The 17,720-nt window shown below is 54.7% G+C and overlaps 2 protein-coding genes across 4 annotated transcripts; one reads left to right on the forward strand and one right to left on the reverse strand.

Moving 5' to 3' along the window:
- Positions 1-1,887: 1,887 nt before the first annotated feature.
- On the reverse strand, positions 1,888-5,979 carry LOC127481296 (forkhead box protein J1-like). 3 transcript variants are annotated; one of them, XM_051810435.1, is made up of 4 exons: positions 5,865-5,979; positions 4,296-4,847; positions 2,102-2,929; positions 1,888-2,007 (listed from the first exon to the last, which is right to left on the reverse strand). In XM_051810435.1, exons 2-3 carry the CDS (start codon positions 4,815-4,817, stop codon positions 2,129-2,131), a joined length of 1,323 nt encoding a protein of 440 aa, XP_051666395.1. In that variant the 5' UTR covers positions 4,818-4,847; positions 5,865-5,979; the 3' UTR covers positions 1,888-2,007; positions 2,102-2,128. The 3 variants fall into 3 exon arrangements, with proteins under 3 accessions (XP_051666395.1, XP_051666397.1, XP_051666396.1); XM_051810437.1 differs by lacking the exon at positions 5,865-5,979 and adding an exon at positions 5,321-5,432; XM_051810436.1 differs by having other exon boundaries at positions 1,890-2,007; positions 2,106-2,929.
- A 1,906-nt stretch (positions 5,980-7,885) lies between these two features.
- LOC127481297 (zinc finger protein 239-like) lies at positions 7,886-11,353 on the forward strand. The gene is made up of 4 exons (XM_051810438.1): positions 7,886-8,100; positions 9,024-9,120; positions 9,736-9,808; positions 9,994-11,353. Exons 3-4 carry the CDS (start codon positions 9,757-9,759, stop codon positions 10,926-10,928), a joined length of 987 nt encoding a protein of 328 aa, XP_051666398.1. The 5' UTR covers positions 7,886-8,100; positions 9,024-9,120; positions 9,736-9,756; the 3' UTR covers positions 10,929-11,353.
- The last annotated feature ends 6,367 nt before the right edge of the window (positions 11,354-17,720 follow it).

Here is a 17,720-nt window from a genome sequence, read left to right on the forward strand (position 1 = left end):
TGCGGTGCGCGGTCGGCGCGGTGCGAGCGGGATGTGGAGCGGAGAGACACGGGATGTGGAGCGGAGAGACACGGGATGTGGAGCGGAGGGACGGACGAGGAGCTGCTGCGGACCCCACCTGTTGTCCCCGCTCCGTGCTCCTTCCTCGGTGGGCAGCGCCAACTCACACACCGCGGCGAAGGATTTCTGTTTCTTTATTCCAGTTGCCGAAGCGGGGAGGTGGGTGGTTCCCACAAGAGGCCGGCTCCCCGCTCATCCAAGCTTTACGCCATTGACACATTTTAACAAACAAAGGCATCAACATTCTCTGGTTCCTGATTATGTAACTTTTTTATTAATGAGCATTCGGCCCCTATTTGCTAGGTGTATCTCTCCTAAATAGTCCACAGATGCATTGGAGTTGGGGTCCATTTGGAGTGGGTGGTCAGTGGTACTGCTCAGTACTGCTGGCTTCCCTCCTGGTGGCTCTGAGCCTCTTGGGATTGTATTCCTTTTTCCTTAAACAAAAGATTAGCCAAGCATACAACGCTTGGACTGCTCATGTCAGTACAAAGCTCCATCTCTGTCTCAGGTAGTGTCTCATCTCGGAGATATGGCCTGCTAGAACAAATTTGTTCAATAGTTACCAAACCGTCAGGATACAGTTCTCCTGTTCCAGAGACTGGGAGCAAAGTGGCTGGGCTAAGACTCATGATGCCACTGTTCCAGCTCCTTTGCCAGGATATTCCTTGTGGGAGAACGGTCCAAGAGAGCTGCATCTTCCATCCCATAGTTGGATTTTCCCATTCAATGGCAAAGAAAACTTGATTCTGTTTGGCCACAAGTACACAAAAGATGATGTCTTCTACATCTAACACACTGTAAAGTACATCTGAATCTCTGGTATTAAGGATTTGGGACTAGCAGATGCCCATCAGTCTTGCACTACAATGACTTAGGCTTTTTCACTGGAAGGAGAGTTAAATTCTGATTGGCATTCACTTAATAACCAGAACTATAAGAAAGAATCTGTTGACAGTTCTGATCCTGACCAGGCACCTGACTTTATAGCACACTGTTTTCTCCTTACGAGTCAGACTCCTGATTTCAGTTCGGTCTTTTTGACCCCCAGGCAGGGGCCAGACCAGCCTTTTCCAGATTGCCCTTCCAGTGCCCTTCTCCCAACTTCTCATCCCAAGGGGCAGCCCTGCCCCCTGACTGTGTGCACAGAGAGATACCCACAGCCTGGCTGCAGCCAGCTGGGCCCCCAGCCCACACCCCCGAGCCCAGCTGCCCTCCCCAAACCTGCTGCCCCCAGCACCCCCATGCCATGCCCTGCCCTGCCTGTGCTGGCCAGGCTGGCAGCTGAGCGTGCCCTGCTTTGGTCCCTCCCCTGGTGCAGCCCAACTGCTCCTTGACAGGACTGGCCTGGTGCAGGCTCAGCTCTTCCTGCAGCTTCTGTGCAGCTCCTCTCGCCTCCCTGGGCCCACAAGGGCTCTGAAGCCCCTTGGGCTTCTCAGGGCATCTGTAGGGCTGGGTGGGGAGGTGGCACAGGCAGAGGGATTGTCCCTGGCATTCGGACCACATTGCCCCCAGGAGCTCCCTGCAGTGGCAAGGAAGGCTATTCCCAGGGTCAGGAGCAGCACCCAAGGCTCAGGACACCAGGCACAGCTGGCCTGATGTTGTGCTGGTGGTGTGTAACCATTGGCACGCTGGTGCTGGTCTGTGCTTCGCTTTCCCCGTGGGTAACAGCTGTGCCATCGTGGAAGTGGGTGAGAGTTCCCGTGTCCTGGGGCTGGGTGTAGAAGCAGGGCTGGGCTGAGGAGATCTCCCCTGCCTCCAGGGCAGCAGCTCAGGCAGAGCCAGGCTGTGCCGGAGGGAAACAAGGAGGCAGAAGGGGGTTTTCTTCTCCTTTTTTTCGTCTTCATTATTTTGTTTAATTTATTAATAACTTTTGCATGAAAAAAAGTTAAAGTGTAGAAGTATCTGTGCAGTTCTTCAACATATCTGCCAAACATGAGAATAGAACTGAAAGAAATAAAAAGAAAGTTTGTCAATGTAAACATCTAGGCCCACACCCAAAGCCCCTCTTAAGTCTGTCTAATATAATCTAGTCTGTCACCTGCCATCTACCATCTCCAGTGAAGTGTTAATGGAAGCAGGTCAGAATGTTCCAGTCTGTGACATCCCTCTCTGGCAAAGAGGCCTGGATGTTTTCAGCCCCCTGGTCAATGGGGACGAAGTTGGAGAGGTTCTCGGTTGTTTCCTTGTGCCAGGCACACTCCAGGAAAGCTGTGGCCATGAGGGTTTCATCCAAGCCTGGGTTGCTGTGGTTGGGTTTGGTGAGGACTCGCTCCTGTTCTTGGGGACAGTCCGTGTGCTGCCCTTGTCCCGCCCAGTCCAGGTGGGGTGTTATGGGCTGGATGGGAGGCGGGAGCTCCAGATCCCCAAGGATGGAGAAGTCTCCTTCGTCCAGGTGGTTGTTCAGGAGAGCTTCCCAGTCAGTGTCACCCTTCAGCTCGGTCAGGTCATTCCGCTCCTCCTGGCTCCCGGAAGCAGAGCTGGGAAGCCGAGACGCCTTGGCCGTTGGCGTGGGCTGCTTGCGCTGCTGCCCCGCTTCCTTCTCCACGCCATGCCAGTTCTGGCTGTTTTCAAACTCTTCAAACTCCTTCAGCAGCTGCTGCAGCTCCATGCTGATCTCGAGGTTGTTACGGGAGCTGCAGGCTGAGGCAGCTGGGCTGATGACGTGCCATGCCTCTTGCTGGGCTCTTTCAGGGGAGCCCGTCTGGATCTGCACTGGTGACATCCTCCACTCCTTGAAGGCCCTGCTCTTGAGCCGGTTGGCATATCGGGAGTGGAGCTTCCAAAATGCGCCTCTCCCTGGTTCGCTCTTCTCCCGGGTCACCTTGATGAAGCACTTGTTGATGCAGAGGTTGTGCCGGATGGAGCTCTAGGTCCAAAAGAGAAGAAAACCCAAGGCTGAATGTTTGTCTGCTGGCGTGGGAGGGACCTACCTGTGTGGGGAGGCTGGTGCAAAAGCAGGTTTTCAGCAAGGCCCTTTGGGAAAAGAAAGCAGGAATGGCAACACCAGGACATCTCGGGCTACGTGCCCTCCAGAAAATCCTCTGAATGTGCCTGAAGTGCAGCAAATAATCAGAAAGGAAACTCAGCTGTTGGGTACATAACCCAGCATTGGGCTCCCCAAAGCCAAGCCAAAGCAGCCAGCTCCTCCTCCCAAAGTGCTCACATAGTTCCCCTGGCACAGGAGAGGCTGGGGAACCCAAGTGGCCCTGGAAAGGAGGAGGGACCGTCCGGGGTTCTCTTGCCTGTGATGAGCTTCAGGAACCACTGGAGACCCAGCTGCCTGGGGGGAAGGTGGGCAACTCCTGGGCAGGGGGCTTGCATTGGGTTTGCCCGGTCTTGGCTGGGGCAGCACAGCCAGCCAGGATCATGGGAACACTGTGGATTTGGGCTGGCAATAACCAAGCGGGAGGATGAGCCACCCACAGCCCTCTTGCCCTGCCCTCTGCTAGAAAGCCTCACGTGCCAGAGTGGCCCACATGTGACCTCGTGTGATGGAGGAAGGCAGCAAGCCCAGGTGGCTGGGAAAAGCTGCTGTGGGGAGGGCTTCAGGCTGTCCCCAAAGCTGGTAAGCCTGGGGCTGTCCCCTCCCTGCTAGGGACACACTTGTGCTAGCTGGGGACAGCAGCCTTGTTTGACCCCTCTTGGTCTTCCCTCTGCAGGTCTCAGCAGCTTTTCCCAGCGATGGAGCCTCCTTGGCTGTCTGAGGGGCCAGGAGACCAGCCCTGTGCCCTGCTTGGAAAGCAGCAGCACTTCATCTGGGAAACTCCCCAGTGAGTGACTTGTCCAACAAACAGCATCTCCATGCCTCTCCTGTGCCTGGTCCTCAGCACCCAGGGATACTCAGCGTGGTGACTTTTTGCACGTGTGCTCAGCCCTGAGGGACTCAGGACCCCACCAGCGTTCCAGAAAGGTAGGGACTGAGAGGCCTTTGCCACAGAACCAACAGGAGCCTCAGGGGCTGGGAGCCCAATGGGTATCTCCCAGCTCCCAAAATGGCCCCCAGCTCTCCCCCAGGAGGGCTCCTTCCCTCTGTCACCCCGGCAGCCCTGGCATTTGTGCCCAGCCAAGTTCTTTCCCGTTCCAGCCCTTCCCCACCAGCTGCCGGGGCCACTCTCCTCCCTGTGGGATCCAGAATCCCTGTGGGACCTTGTCTTGCAGGGTGGAGGCTGTGGAAAGCCCTGCCCATCCCTGTGTGGAGAGGGGCCGAGGCAGGAGGGCTGCAAATCTCCTACCTGCCAGGTGGGATCAGCAGGTTGGAAGTAGCAGAAGTTGTCACTGATCCACTTGCAAATGGCCGAGAGGGTGATCTTGGGCTTCTTGCTGGCTTCCATCGCCATGCAGATGAGGGTGGCGTAGGAGTAGGGTGGCCTGACGTGCGGGTTGGTCTTGTAGTTGATGTTCCCAGTGAGCTGAGAGGGCTCAGCCGCGTCGTGGTGCGTCGTGGTGGTCATGGAGGTGGAGGAGGGGGAGATGGCCGTGCGGGGAATGTCGATGTACTCGCACAGCTCCTCAGCAGTCAGGGGAAAGCCTGGGGACTGAAAGTCCACCAGACTGACCAGATTTTCCCAGATGGTGCAGCGGTCCTCGGGGTCCTCAGATATGGGGGGCAAGCCGATTTGGGCGCCTGTGAGGTTAACCAGCCACGTGAGGTCTGGCTCGCTGCCAGGCCTGTCTTCCTTGGTGGAGCTCGACTGCCCCTGAGCTCTCAGCACAGGGCTGGAGCACACCATGCCTTGGCACGTCACCGGGTGCATGTGAAGGGGAGGGAATGGACGGGACAGATCCTGCAAGAACAAGAGGGAGAGGGTTGAGGTTCCCTGAGGCACAGTCGCTCTCTGGCACCAGGGCTGGGCCTGAGTGCTCCCAGTGTCACTGGGCAAGACCCATCCCTGGAGTGCTGGGCATGGGAGCTGCAACATCTTCCCTGGGGGTACTTTAGCAGCCCTGGCCCTCGGGAAAATATCCTCAAACCGTTGTGCTCCCAGTGCCACCCAAACTCCAGTGGGCTGGTGCTGCCCAGCAAGCTTTTGGCTGAAAAACCAACAAACCCTCCCCACAACCAACCAAAATCCGGCCCTACCATCCCACCGAGAGAGGTCGTTTCTCCCACCTGTCCTGAGCAGGGCAAACTCTCAGGGTCTTAACACCTCGGCTAAAGACCCTAAAGTCTTCATCGGGTCCGTCCCATCCCCACAACCTGCTTCCCTCGGTTTGATGCTGATTATGCTTCTCCCTTCCCCTGGTGCCCCAAACCAACCCGGGTGTGGGGGGGCGCAGGGACCCACGCCAAGCACAGCGTCACTTGGAGCCAGCCGGCAGCTCCAGGCTTTGGGGAATACCGGGCAGGGGATGCGGCGCTGGCTCCGGTGCCGGGCTGCAAAAGCGGAGTCCCGTGGTGGATCTTGGGCCGCGAGAGAGCGAGCTCCCGGACGGCAGCGGGGGCCGCTGGCCCGGCTGTCGCGGGGGTTTGGCGGCGAGAACGATGCGGAACCCCCCGCGCGCGGGCGGCGCGGCCGTTGGGGGGAGCAGGGGCAGCTCCCCTCCCGCTTCCAGGAAACGGGCTTTTTTTTGGTTTTCCCCCGGACCAGGACAGGGGTTTTCCGCCAAAACGAAGGCTCCGGGCAGCTTGCTCAGGTGCCCGGTCCCCAGCGTCAGCACCCAGCCCCGGCGGCTCCCGCGCCCGCAGTGAGAAAGGGGGGGCATCCCCCAAGTGCTCGCTCGCCGCAACCCTCCGCAGCGGCGGGCGGGCCCGTCCCGCCGCCCTCCCCAGCCCCCGGCCGCTCCCCGGCGCCGTCCCTTACCCCGTGCCGGTGTCGCGCCGCAGCTTCCGCAGCTCAGGAGAGAGCTCGTCGTTGTTGGAAAGGCAGGACGGCAGAAAAAAAACCAAAACAATCCGTAGGGAAAAAAGAAGGGGCAAGAGCAGGGCCGAGGACCCGCCGCCCTGCGCTGTGCCCGGGCCGGGCCGTGCCCGCCGAGTCGCCGACAGTCGCCGACAGTCGCGGCCGCCCCGGCGCTGGGGTCGGGGGGTCTGAGAGGGTTCGCGCGTGGCGGCGGCGACGCCCCGCCCCGTCAACATCGCCCGGCCCTGCCATTGGTGCGCGCGTTGCCGTGGGCGGGGCCTGTCGGACGGGCACCGCCCCCGCGGCGGGAAGGGGCCCGGGGGGATCCCCGGGGATGCTGGGGAACCATGGAACCATGGAATCATGGAATCGGCCGGGTTGGAAGGGACCTCTGAGATCAAGTCCAACCCTTGGTCCACTACTGCCGTCGTTACTAGACCATGGCACTGATGCCACATCCAGTCTCATCTTAAAAACCTCCGGGGATGGAGAATCCACCCCTTCCCTGGGCAGCCCATTCCAATGTCTGACCCCCCTCTCTGTAAAGAATTTCCTCCTAATATCCAACCTAAACCTCCCCTGGCACAGCTTCAGACCCAGCCCTCTTGTCTTGCTGATGGTTGCCTGGGAAAAGAGACCAACCCCCCCCCCCGGCTCCCCCCTCCTGTCAGGGAGTTGCAGAGAGTGAGGAGGTCTCGCCTGAGCCTCCTCTTCTCCAGGCTGAACAGCCCCAGCTCCCTCAGCCTCTCCTCACAGCACTTGTGCTCCAGTCCCTTCCCCAGCCTCGTTGCTCTCCTCTGGACCTGCTCCAGCCCCTCCATGTCCTTCCTGAGCTGAGGGCCCAGAACTGGACACAGCACTCCAGGGGTGGCCTCACCAGTGCTGAGTCCAGGGCAAGAATCACCTCCTTGGCCCTCTTGGCCACCCTGTTCCTGAGCCAGGCCAGGATCCATTGGCCTTCTTGGCCACCTGGGCACACTCTGGCTCATGCTCAGCTTCCTGTCAATCCAAACTCTCAGCTCCCTTCCTGCCTGGCTGCTCTCCAGCCACTCTATCCCCAGCCTGGAGCCTAAACCTTTAACTCGAGGTCGTTTCTTCTGGTCCTGTCACTTGTTACCAGCCCCAGCAGCCCCAAAGCCTGTGTCCAAGATTTTGGAGACAATGGGGTAGAACCCCCACCCCAAAAAAGGCTCTTCCACCCACCAAAACCCAACCTCACAGATACTCATACAACACCAACATGTAAATCCTTCTATTTTCACCTTGATTTTTATTTGATCCATCTTCATTCCTTCAAAACACCTGAAATTAGGGTAAAAATAAAGAAATACAACAAAGCATCTAAAGTCCCATCATTTTACTGGAATTTGGGGATGAATTTGGAGTTCAGGGGATATTCAGAAAGATTCGGGGGTTCGGGGCAGATTTGGGAGAATTTTCTCCACTGCTTTTCACTCCAAGAGCCAATAGGGATAAATCCATCACCTCAAAACTACTCAATCCCACTGAAAATGGCTCAATCTCACCCCAATTCCGGCCTCTCCCAGTCCCCAACTCCTCCTTTCCTCAACCTCAGGGATCCCCTGAACCCCCTTCTCGGACATCCCATGTCTCCCCACCCACTGAACCACCTTTTCCTGACACTGGAGGCCCCTGGATGCCCCTTTTCCTGGGCACAAGGACCCCCTGGACCCCCCATCCTGCCTCTCCCCACCCCTAGCCCCACTTTTCGTTGACCTGGGGAAGCCCCTGGACCCCCATTCCCAGACACTGGGACCCCCCTGCACCCTCTTCCCCAGCTCCAGACTCCCCCTGTACCCCCTTATCCTGCATCAACACCTCCCTACACCCCCTTTCTCGCCTATCCCACCTCTCCCTCTCCCCAGCCTCCCTCTGCCTTGACTCTGGGACTCCCCAGGCCCCCCAAAACCCCGTGTCCCCCCAATTCCCCCCTCCCTGCGTTACCTGTTGGTGGTGGGGTCGGAGCCCGGCCCGGGCCTCCCCCACCTCATACCTGTGGAGGAGGAGGAGGGGAAGGGGCTGGAATTAGGGAGGGGCAGGAGCGGGAGGAAGTGGAGGGGGAGGAAAGGGCGGGATGGGGAGGAGCCGGAGCAGGAAGAGCAGCTAGAACAGAACAGAAGGAAAGGCTGGGGGGCCGGAGCTTCCCCGGGAGCATCGCTCCCTCCGCAGCCCGCGGGTGAGCCGGGAGGGGGAGCTCGCCCCAAATATCTTGAGGGGTCTCTGGGTTTGTTTTTTTTCTTTTTGTCGAGGGCTGGTGCGATATTGAAGCCTGGAGGATTCCAAAGCTGAGCCAGAAATGCCCTTTGGGGCGATATTGGGGGGCCCCGGGAGATGCTTTTCAGGGGGGTCCCGGTGGCGGTTCCCGGCAGAGCCCCGGCGGTGGACGGGGGGATGCGGGGTCCCTCCCGGGTGGGGTTTGGTCTTCCTCTGGTCAGGAACCGCCACCTCCATTGTCGGCCCGCTACCCCAAAACCCGCACACCGGTTTTGGGGACCCCCCCAGGAAAGCCGGGGGTGGGTGGGAACCCCGAGACCCCCGGAGTGGGGAGAACGGAGAGGGGCGATACCGGAGCTGGGGGACCCCCGGCGGCCTGGAGAGGGGGGGCAGTTCTGGGACAACGAAATGGGTGCCCGGAGAGGGGGCATTCCCAGGATTCCCGGGCCCCCAGCAGCCTGGAGAGGGGGAACTCAGGAGAGGGGGGACCCGTGGGACCCCTGTGTCCTAGTTAGAGCAGCCGGGCCCAGTTTCGTGGGTGTAACATGGGTGTAACCCAAACTGGGTGTTCTACACCGTCTCTGCCATTTCCCAGGGACTGTTAACAATGGGTCGTTTGCAGCAGCTGCTCAGAGCACACCTGACCCCTCAGGCTGTAGTTATGGGTGATGTTAACTCCCCTCCAGGGACTCATTAGCACCTCCACACCCAGCCTGAGGGGTCACGGCTGCTAATGGGCCACCAAGGATTCAAAAAATATCACACGGCTCACATCACTCACTGTGGAACTCCCTGCCCTGGGGGAGGTACTGGGCATTCCCACTCGAACCTGAGTGTGTATAATCTTGGGGTCTTGGGACTTCTGGGCCCGTTTGTCCAATCCAGAGGAGGACCAGAACCTCAACCAGACTGTGACCACCACCCTCGACCAGACTGTGATCACCACTCTCGACCAGACTGCAACCACCACTCTCACCAACAGGTTTTCCCTCTCCTTTTACTTTGGACTCAGGGGGACCACGTGGGGCTCCAAAATAAACACCACTCTGTTCGTGGCCCAGGGTGCTGGGTGTTCCATCTGGGTTTTGTGGGTTAAAACCAGTTGTTTGTCCATATACTTGTATTTATTGTGTTATTTTTATTAAATTGTAACTCTGACTTATAATCTCTTTTGAGTTGGGTTCATTTCTCCAGCACACCCCGGAGAAGGGATCCCTGGGACCTCTGAAACCCTTGGCATTCCTGAGTGGGACCCTGGAGAGGGGGCAATCCCAGAACCCCAAAGTGGGGAAACCACAGAGGCACAGAGGCTTGGGATTCCCAGGACCCCCTGGCAGCTTGGAGAGGGTGGCGACCCCAGAGAGGGGGAACCCCCAGTACATGTGGGACCCCCAGCAGCCCAGACAGAGGGGACCCCTAGAACCCCAAAGTGGAGAGACCAGAGAGGGGGATCTCCTGGGAGGGTTTTTTGGGCTGAATGTTGGTATTTTGGAGGTTTTTACAGTTGCAAGATGCTTGGTGGCTTTTAGATATGGACTTGGACTGGAGGAACCCCCAACCCAACGTGCTCACTCCTTGTTTTTGCTCCTCAAAACAGGATTTCTCCTTCCTTGGCCAGATGGAGGAGGAGGCTGCGAGGAAGAGGAAGATGCTGTGGGACAGCCAGGCAGGTGAGGAGGAGGTCAGTGCCCCTTTGCCCTTGTCTTTCCCACATCTTCCAGCTGAGCATCATCCCGGGCTGTAGGACAACCCTGCTGCTGCCGCTGTCCTGCCAGGGATGGATTTGGGGGGATGTCCTTGCCCTTTCCTCTGGCCTGGAGGCAAATCCCCTCTCTGTCCTTTCTTCCTGCCCCAGGCCCCGAGCTGAGGACGGAGAGCATGGAGGACAAATCCCCCCAGCAGAACCTGGTGGGAGAGGCCGTTTTGAAGGGCTCCAGGGCACAGGAAGGCACCGGGGAGGAAAAGTCCTGGACATTCCCCAGGAGGAGGGACTCCAAAGCCAGCCCAGGGTGCTTCGAGGAGGAAAGACTCACCCTGTGCTGGGAAGGCAGGCAGAGCTTGAGCCAGAGCTCTGACCTGGTGGTCCCTGAGCAGTTTCACACTCAGGAGAAGCCTTACAAGTGCTTGGAATGTGGGAAGAGCTTCAGATGGAACTCCCACCTCCTCACCCACCGGCGCATCCACACTGGGGAACGGCCCTACAGGTGTGGGGAATGTGGGAAGAGCTTCAGGCACAGCTCCCACCTCACCACCCATCAGAATTTCCACAGTGGGGACCGGCCCTACACATGTGGGGATTGTGGGAGAAGCTTCAGCCGGAACTCTGACCTGATCTGCCACCAGAAGATCCACACTGGGGAACGGCCCTACAAGTGCTTGGAATGTGGGAAGAGCTTCAGCAAGAGCACTGCCCTCCTCACCCACCAGCACCTGCACACAGGGGAACAGCCCTACACGTGTGGGGAGTGTGGGAAGAGCTTCAGCCAGAGCTCCAACCTCATCACCCACCAGCGTGTCCACACTGGAGAACGGCCCTACACGTGTGGGGAATGTGGGAAAAGCTTCAGCCAGAGCTCCAGCCTGACCTGCCACCGAAAGATCCACACTGGAGAACGGCCCTACAAGTGCTTGGAATGTGGGAAAAGCTTCAGCAAGAGCTCCCACCTGATTCGCCACCAGCAGATCCACACGGGGGAACGGCCCTACAAGTGCTTGAAGTGTGGGAAGAGCTTCAACGTCAGCTCCAACCTGATCCGCCACCAGCAGATCCACATCGGGCAACAGTCCTGAAAGTGGGGGGGATGTGGGACAACCTTCAGTGCCAGCTGCACCTTCATCACCCACCAGCACATCCACACCAAGGAGAGGCCCTACACGTGTGGGGAGCATGGGAGGAGCTTTGTCCGCTGCTCCAACTCCTTCACCCATCGGAGGAGCCTTGTTAGGAAGAGACCTGGTGCCCCACGTCCTGGGTGATCCACGTTGGGCACAGCCCTAGTGATCCGTGTTCCCAGTGATCCGTGCTGGGCAGTGTACTGGGGTTTGGTAGCAGGGGGGACTCCTGGAGTGGGTTCTGTGAGCAGCTTCCAGAAGCTTCCCCCATGTCTGGCATCTGTTCTGACCCGTCCTGAAGGTGAGGGTGACCCAGGTTCTCATTCATCGATCCCTTGGGGCAGATTAGAGTGAAAGGACAGTAAATGATGGCTGTTTATAAATATATATGTGTAGGGTTTATTTTAGAACAGTTTGGTTGCCATGTAAAGCAGGTTTGGAGCCATTTTGGTTCTTATCTCTAGTAATAAAAAAGCATAAAAGAAACACTTAAGAAAACTTACAAGGGAAAAGAAAGAATCAGAGTAGAAAAATACAGAGTCACAACCCGAGGATCCAGCACAGACTTGGTTGTTGCAATTCCCATGTCCCTCGGTCCAAGTGATGATCAGGGTTTTGACCCATCAGGGGTTTTGAGTTTCAGGGAAAGTTTTCAATGCCAAATGTTTACTCTTTTTCTTTAAATCCAGGACTGAGAGCAGTTAATTCTGCTTTCTGAGCAGAGACAGTCGTTGCTAAGGCTGTGATTCGATTCCCTTGGTGGTGGTGGTCACTACTCAGCCTGTCACTTGTTTTCCCTCCCAAACAAAGCTGCTTCCACTGGGTACAATTCCCAGTCAGGGCTTTTGGCTGGAATAGGCTCTTTGGTGATCTGCTAGAAACTGTGCAAACACTCCCAGAGCAACATTCTGCCTCTCACAGATAAACAGTTCAAAAGGTTTTGAGGGATCTGGCAGACCCAGAGCTGGGCCTCTCATCAGGGGGTGCTTTGGCCCTTAAAGGCTGCTCTTGCACCATCTGCCAGGTGAGGAAATTCTTATAGGGCTGTTTTTAAAAGTTCATATAATGGTCTTACCACAAGTCCATGGTGAGCAGTCTAGAGTGGACACCATCCTGCCACTCCCAGGAAGGCAGTTCATGAGCTGTTTGTGGCTCAGGGAGGAGACAGGTGGCTTCTTTTCTTCCTTCCCTGTTTCTGGATTTTCTCATTCAAAAGTAAAGATTTCTTGACTTTCCTTGATCAAAAGGATGCAGAAAAAGGCATGTTTAATACTGTAAACTGTTCTAGATTATCATTGAAGTGGTTTCTCTCAGGTCCTGCACTAATCAATGATCTTTACCATTTGCTTTCTTTATGGGTACTTGGATTCACATTCTACAAGCAAACCATGCTTAGCAAATATGTCTGTTATTGAAACCAATCCAACTTAGCTTTCTAATTTCAAAGGATATTGGTTTTGCCTTACTGATACAGCTCCTTCCTCAGGGGTGATTCGATTTTCCTGGAATTCCACTGTCCCACATGATAGGAACAACTTCAGGTGTCACAGGTTTTCTTGTTTTCAAGAAAAAAAAAAAACCTGCTTGGAATTTTTTCCCTTTAGCACTGTGAAAGAAAGGTGTTGAGGGAGGGAGGGGGGAGGAGGTGGCCAGGGTGAGCCAGACACACAAAAGGACCGGCTGATAGCCCCACATTCCAAGCTAATTGCTTCAGAAGACTGCAGGGGGAGGTGAGTTGTTTTTTTCTTCTGGGGACAGGCACTTAACTTTAGCCCTGACTCAGGGAGGGTGTGAGCGAAAAGAAGAGCTCCGGGGTTCATTTTTTGTTTTCGGCCAAGTCACCACCTTTGGCCACGGCCTGGCTCGGCTTCTTGAATGAAGATTCGGGAAGGGCTCTGCCCACGTTTGTTACAAACACGCTGGTGGCTAAGAAGGCCAATATGAGACAGGCACATCTGGCTGCAAAAGGCACAGCAGAAAGACTCCTTAGGTGGTAAATTCTGCAAGGCACGATTCTTTCTGCATTGTCTTTTCTCCTCAAGGGTGATCCTGCTGCGTTCTCAAAGGCATCAGCAGCGTTATAGATGGGGTGTCTCCAGACCTCCCGGTTGGAGGCCAGAGTAGACCAGTGATGGAGATCAATATGGCCAAGGCTGAGATGTTGTTTCAGGCAGTCCTTGTGTCTTCTCTTTGGGGCTCCTCTCTTAGGGCAGCCAGTGGCAAGTTCACCACAGAGCACGATCTTAGGGAGGGGGTAAGAGAAGGACAACTCTAAACCCGGGCAGGTGGAGCTCGTTCAGCCCTGTAAGGCCATCCATCTAAGAGAAGGTCACTCTAAACAAACCTACGTCCTGAGGGCCTCGCTGCCACTGTCCAAGCTCGCTCGGCCCCGGCAGATGAACCTTAGGATTGAAGGGTGGGCTCAGATCAGCACACACTGTGTCTCACCTAAAAAAATCCATTGTGCAGGCTCGAAGGCCTTACCTGCATTTGCAAAGCCCTGTATCACCAGCACGCTGGTAACAAACATGGGCTGAGACCTTTCCCAAATCTTCTGGCCGTGACTGAGGGAGGGGGTGCTTGGTCCTTCATCCTTGAGACATACCCTGCCCAGCGCAGCTGTGTTCTCAGCAACGTGGCCTCAATACTTGTGGCCGCTGCCTGTTCTAGAACAGACGTATCGGTCACATCATCTGACCAGGGGATGTTTAGGATTGCTCGCCTCAGATTTCATCCGAGGAGCCGGTACCGTCCGCGGAGGAGCTTTTGAGGGGAAAGGCTGCTCTTTGCCCCACTCCGTGCTGGTGGCAGTTTGCACCCATCGGCCGAGGAAGGGCAGTGCCAGGCAGAGCCAGATGGGAGGAATCTCCGTCTGTCTGTCCCCTTCTCCCGCCCCGGCTGTGAGGGCCCCTCAGAGACCCCACAGCGCCCCCTGCCGGCCGTGAGCCCGGCACCGCAGCCCCGCCCCCGGCACCGCAGCCCCGCCCCCAGCACTGCAGCCCCGCCCCCGGCACCGCAGCCCCGCCCCCAGCACTGCAGCCCCGCCCCCTGGTGCACCAGCGCCCCCTGCTGGCCGCGGTTATCACCGCGAAAAATGACTTTAAATTGTTTTATCGGTGCGAGTTTGGGCGCGGGATCGCCACTCGTTTCCTTTCGTTGTGTTACCTGTGCCTTATATGTTCTCTAGTAAAGAGCTGTTATTTTTTTCTTTTCCACGCCTTTTCGCCCGGAGCGTCTTAATTTCGAAGTCATGATTACTTAGGAGTGATTATTAATTACTTGGTTTTTCTCATATCCCGCCCTCCTCAGCAAACGCTTCTGCCTCGTTAAGCTGAGACAGTCAGGATGTTGCTGCTAACTGGAGTTACCTCCTGCATAAGAAGAGCTGCTGCTTTGACATATTTAGTCTCAGCAGTTACAATTCCAATATCCCCATTTTTAAAATTTTGTTTCTGTCTCTAGTTTTCCAATAAATCTGGTCCTGGAATAGGTTTAGGGGAGTTTGGCAAATAGAGAAAGGTGCCTGCACAGAAAGCTCTCGCTGTCCCTGTTGTGCCAAGGGTGGTGCACCAACTGCACTCGAGAGATTCGAGGTAAGGTGTGGCATTGAAGGCACAGCAATCCCCAGGCCATGAGTATGAGCCTGTGCCCTGTCACTGCCTTCTGTCAGGCTGTGGGGAACCACCCCCAAAGGAGCAGCACATTTGAAAGTATAGAAAGAAAAATGTAATCGTTTACCAAAAAAAAAAAAAAAGGAGATAAAAATCAGAAAGACTGTAGCAAATCCACCTCTTGTGTAGCTGATCCACCTCCTGAGGGATGCTTCAGTGGACAGGAGAATTCCAGTGACAGAATATGGCTGGCTGCTGCTCCTGGTTTTGTCATGTAGTGCAGGACAACATCCCTGCCCCACCTGCTGCTCCCCAGGGTCAGTGGGTGCTGCTGCAGAACTCGCCCCAGGGGCAGTTGCTGAGCTCAAAAACTGCAGCTGTCAGCAGAGGACAAGTAGAGAAACCCCTCTTTGTCCAAATGCCCTTGGAATGCAGAGAAGGGACCTGGGGCAAACACCTCAGCAGAGGGGCCCTGGCAGAACAGGCATCTCCCCTCCTTTTCAGTGCCTTTCTTCCATCCTGCTGTTTTTTCCAATATTCCCAGCACGTTGCTGTCTCAGTTTGTATATAAATGTTTCTGCATGTGTTCAGGATGGCTCTTCCCACAAGGAATGCTGCCTCCTCCGTGGAACAGAGGTGATGATCTACCAGCCAAGCAGATTCACTCACTCAGAACCACTTTCTGCTCCCCCATTTTCTCACAGGAGACCATAAATCTATAATTTCTGTGGGTTTTTGCCTTTTCCAGGAAACTGAACTGAGAGAAAGCCAGAATCAGCCAGAGCAGCTGCTGTGCTTTTCCTAGTTCTGCCATGAAATGAGATTTAAGAGGCTGGTGTCCATCCTTGGCTGTACCCTCTGTATCCCTCTGGCACACAGAGAGATAATTAATGAAAAATTAGTAATCTGCATTTATGGGCTCCTTTTGCAGACAATATTTGATTAATCTCCACAGTCATCTACTCAAATAAGAAGAGATTAACCGACATCCTAATCTGTCATAAGTCATACAGGCAGGGAGAGGGAGCTTTTACCTTGAGAGACAGACAGACAGAGCAGAGCCTACATTAGGGTTTAGCCTACATTGGTCTAAATCTAATTTAAGCCAACATTAGGACCCTAAAATCACGGAATTTTAGACTGTGCTTCAGAGGACTGTAATCTGTGATGTTGTTTTGTACTTCTCCCTCTGCATCCACCTGTCATTGTTGCTCATCACACCAGTTCTTGTCTCCAGCAAAGAGAATCAGCTCACTCACTGATTCAGGTGGTTGCAGTGGGACCAGGAGTCCTCAGCCTGCAGGGCTTTTTTGGGGATGTCAAGACCTGCCAGCTCCATTGAGAAGCATCAGGGGTTGGGATATTTGGGAAAGCAGGAGCTTGTTTTCTGCAGGAATGTCCCGTGTGATGGTTTCCCGGGAGCTGCTGCAAATTTGCAAATCAAAACCAAACAAAATCAACCCTGCAAGTCTTTTCCCGGGACATTCTGGATTTCCTCAGGCTATAAAAACATTGAAGCCTCCAAACATATCAGACCTGTTTTTCCACATTCCAGGGCTCCAGCCTACCTGTACCCTAAGGCTAAGGTGAAATCACTGTCTCACACAGTGATCTGTCCTTACATTCACAAGCTCTCCGAAAAATTCCCTCCCCGGATTTGCTTCAGGGGGGACATAAAGGAAACAGATAAGGAAATATCACAAATAGAACTTTTTCTATGGATGCTCTGTGAAAGATGCAGATGCACAAGTGTAAAGGGGAGACCAGGCTCCAAGGTATTCATGACTCAGCACCATCAACATCTTTTTGTCAGAGGTGCCATCAGGGAGTTGAAGTGAGTAGCAGCTGTGAGTCAGGATGGCAGTGTGGGCTCTGGCATGACAGGGAACTGCTTTTCCCACTCTCTGCCTGTTCCACGAGCCACCAGCCCCCACCAGCTCGTTCACAGGCTGCTGCAGACCACGGGAGCAGGATTAAATTCTTGGCTGGGAGGTAATTTTGTGGGCGTTTAGCAAACAATGTTGATGTCTGATCAGATTGAAACCCCTTTAATTGGCATTTCCTTATGGTGGATGAGCCCACAGGACAAAACAGATGCCTTGGGGCCAACAGAGCATCCTAAATAGGAAAATATCAACCCTCTGTACAGAGCATTTGGTATCAACAGCATGGTTTCTCCAGTGCTGGTGGTTTGCCTTGCCCGTGTCCTGTTATCCTAGTAGGAATGTAAGGAGCTCACACTAAATCCAAACTGTCTTTGACAGCCTTCTAGAAAATGTTGCATAAATATATATTCTGATTTCTCATTATTTGGGCAAAGAACTAAAGTATCTTGAGAGAAAAATCTTTGTTGCAGCAGAAATCTGGGTATTTAAGGTGGTAGGAAATGCCATTTTCCAGCCTTGCCTTCCATATCATCCTGACTTGTGCCTTACAGCAGCCAATTACATCCATTGAGGAATAGCACAAGAACCATAAACTAGACAAAATAAATCTGTGCTACTGTGAAACACACATAAAGCTGTAATTTTTAATGCTTTTGTGAGCTCTTTAAAGCACCATGGAACAGGCTGCAGGGAAAAGCAGGCACTTGGCAGCCAATCACCTGGCAAGTGTTAAAAGGAACAACTTCAGTATTGCTCAGGAGATGGCCAAGGTGACATCCATCTCTACCCTCTGGGTCTTTCTGCTTCGCTGGATTATATAATTTGGTTATTCTTCAGACAAAATGTGCAAGAATGTACATATTGGCAACAGTAACAACAGGAAAAAGGGAAACCAAGAACGCTGGTGGCTCTGCCTTGGTGCTGTCTTTGTGTTGGCTTTGCCCTTTCCTTCATAAACTCTTCAGTACAGAAATTCTTTTCTTCAGCCTCCCCTTTTGGTTTCACCTCATTTGCTGTGAAGAATTATTAATGCTCTGTGTTGAGTTCTCTTGTGGGGTTAGGTTTTTTCCTACAAACACAGGAGTTTGTGCTGCAGAGCCTTCCCTGTCTCTCAGGCTGATCTGCCACCACGAAAAAGCTGCAGGCACCAGGTTGGCTCTGTAACAGGAAAGGGAAACCTGACAAGACACATGAAACGCTGAAACAGCAACTAAAACACTTGTTTTTCCCAGCAGGCACCCAGGGCCTCTCTG

Source organism: Manacus candei, unplaced genomic scaffold (genome assembly GCF_025592945.1).
Source record: "Manacus candei isolate 608988 ecotype Guabito, Panama unplaced genomic scaffold, ASM2559294v1 h1tg000078l, whole genome shotgun sequence".
Lineage (NCBI taxonomy): Eukaryota > Metazoa > Chordata > Aves > Passeriformes > Pipridae > Manacus > Manacus candei.

Coding starts and splice junctions, on each gene's coding strand:
- LOC127481296 (XM_051810435.1), bottom strand. CDS start 4,817: ATGCACCCGGTGACGTGCCAAGGCATGGTGTGCTCCAGCCCTGTGCTG. Junction 2,930..4,295: donor CTGCTGATCCCACCTGGCAG/GTAGGAGATTTG, acceptor TTTTGGACCTAG/AGCTCCATCCGGCACAACCT.
- LOC127481297 (XM_051810438.1), top strand. CDS start 9,757: ATGGAGGAGGAGGCTGCGAGGAAGAGGAAGATGCTGTGGGACAGCCAG. Junction 9,809..9,993: donor GCTGTGGGACAGCCAGGCAG/GTGAGGAGGAGG, acceptor TTCCTGCCCCAG/GCCCCGAGCTGAGGACGGAG.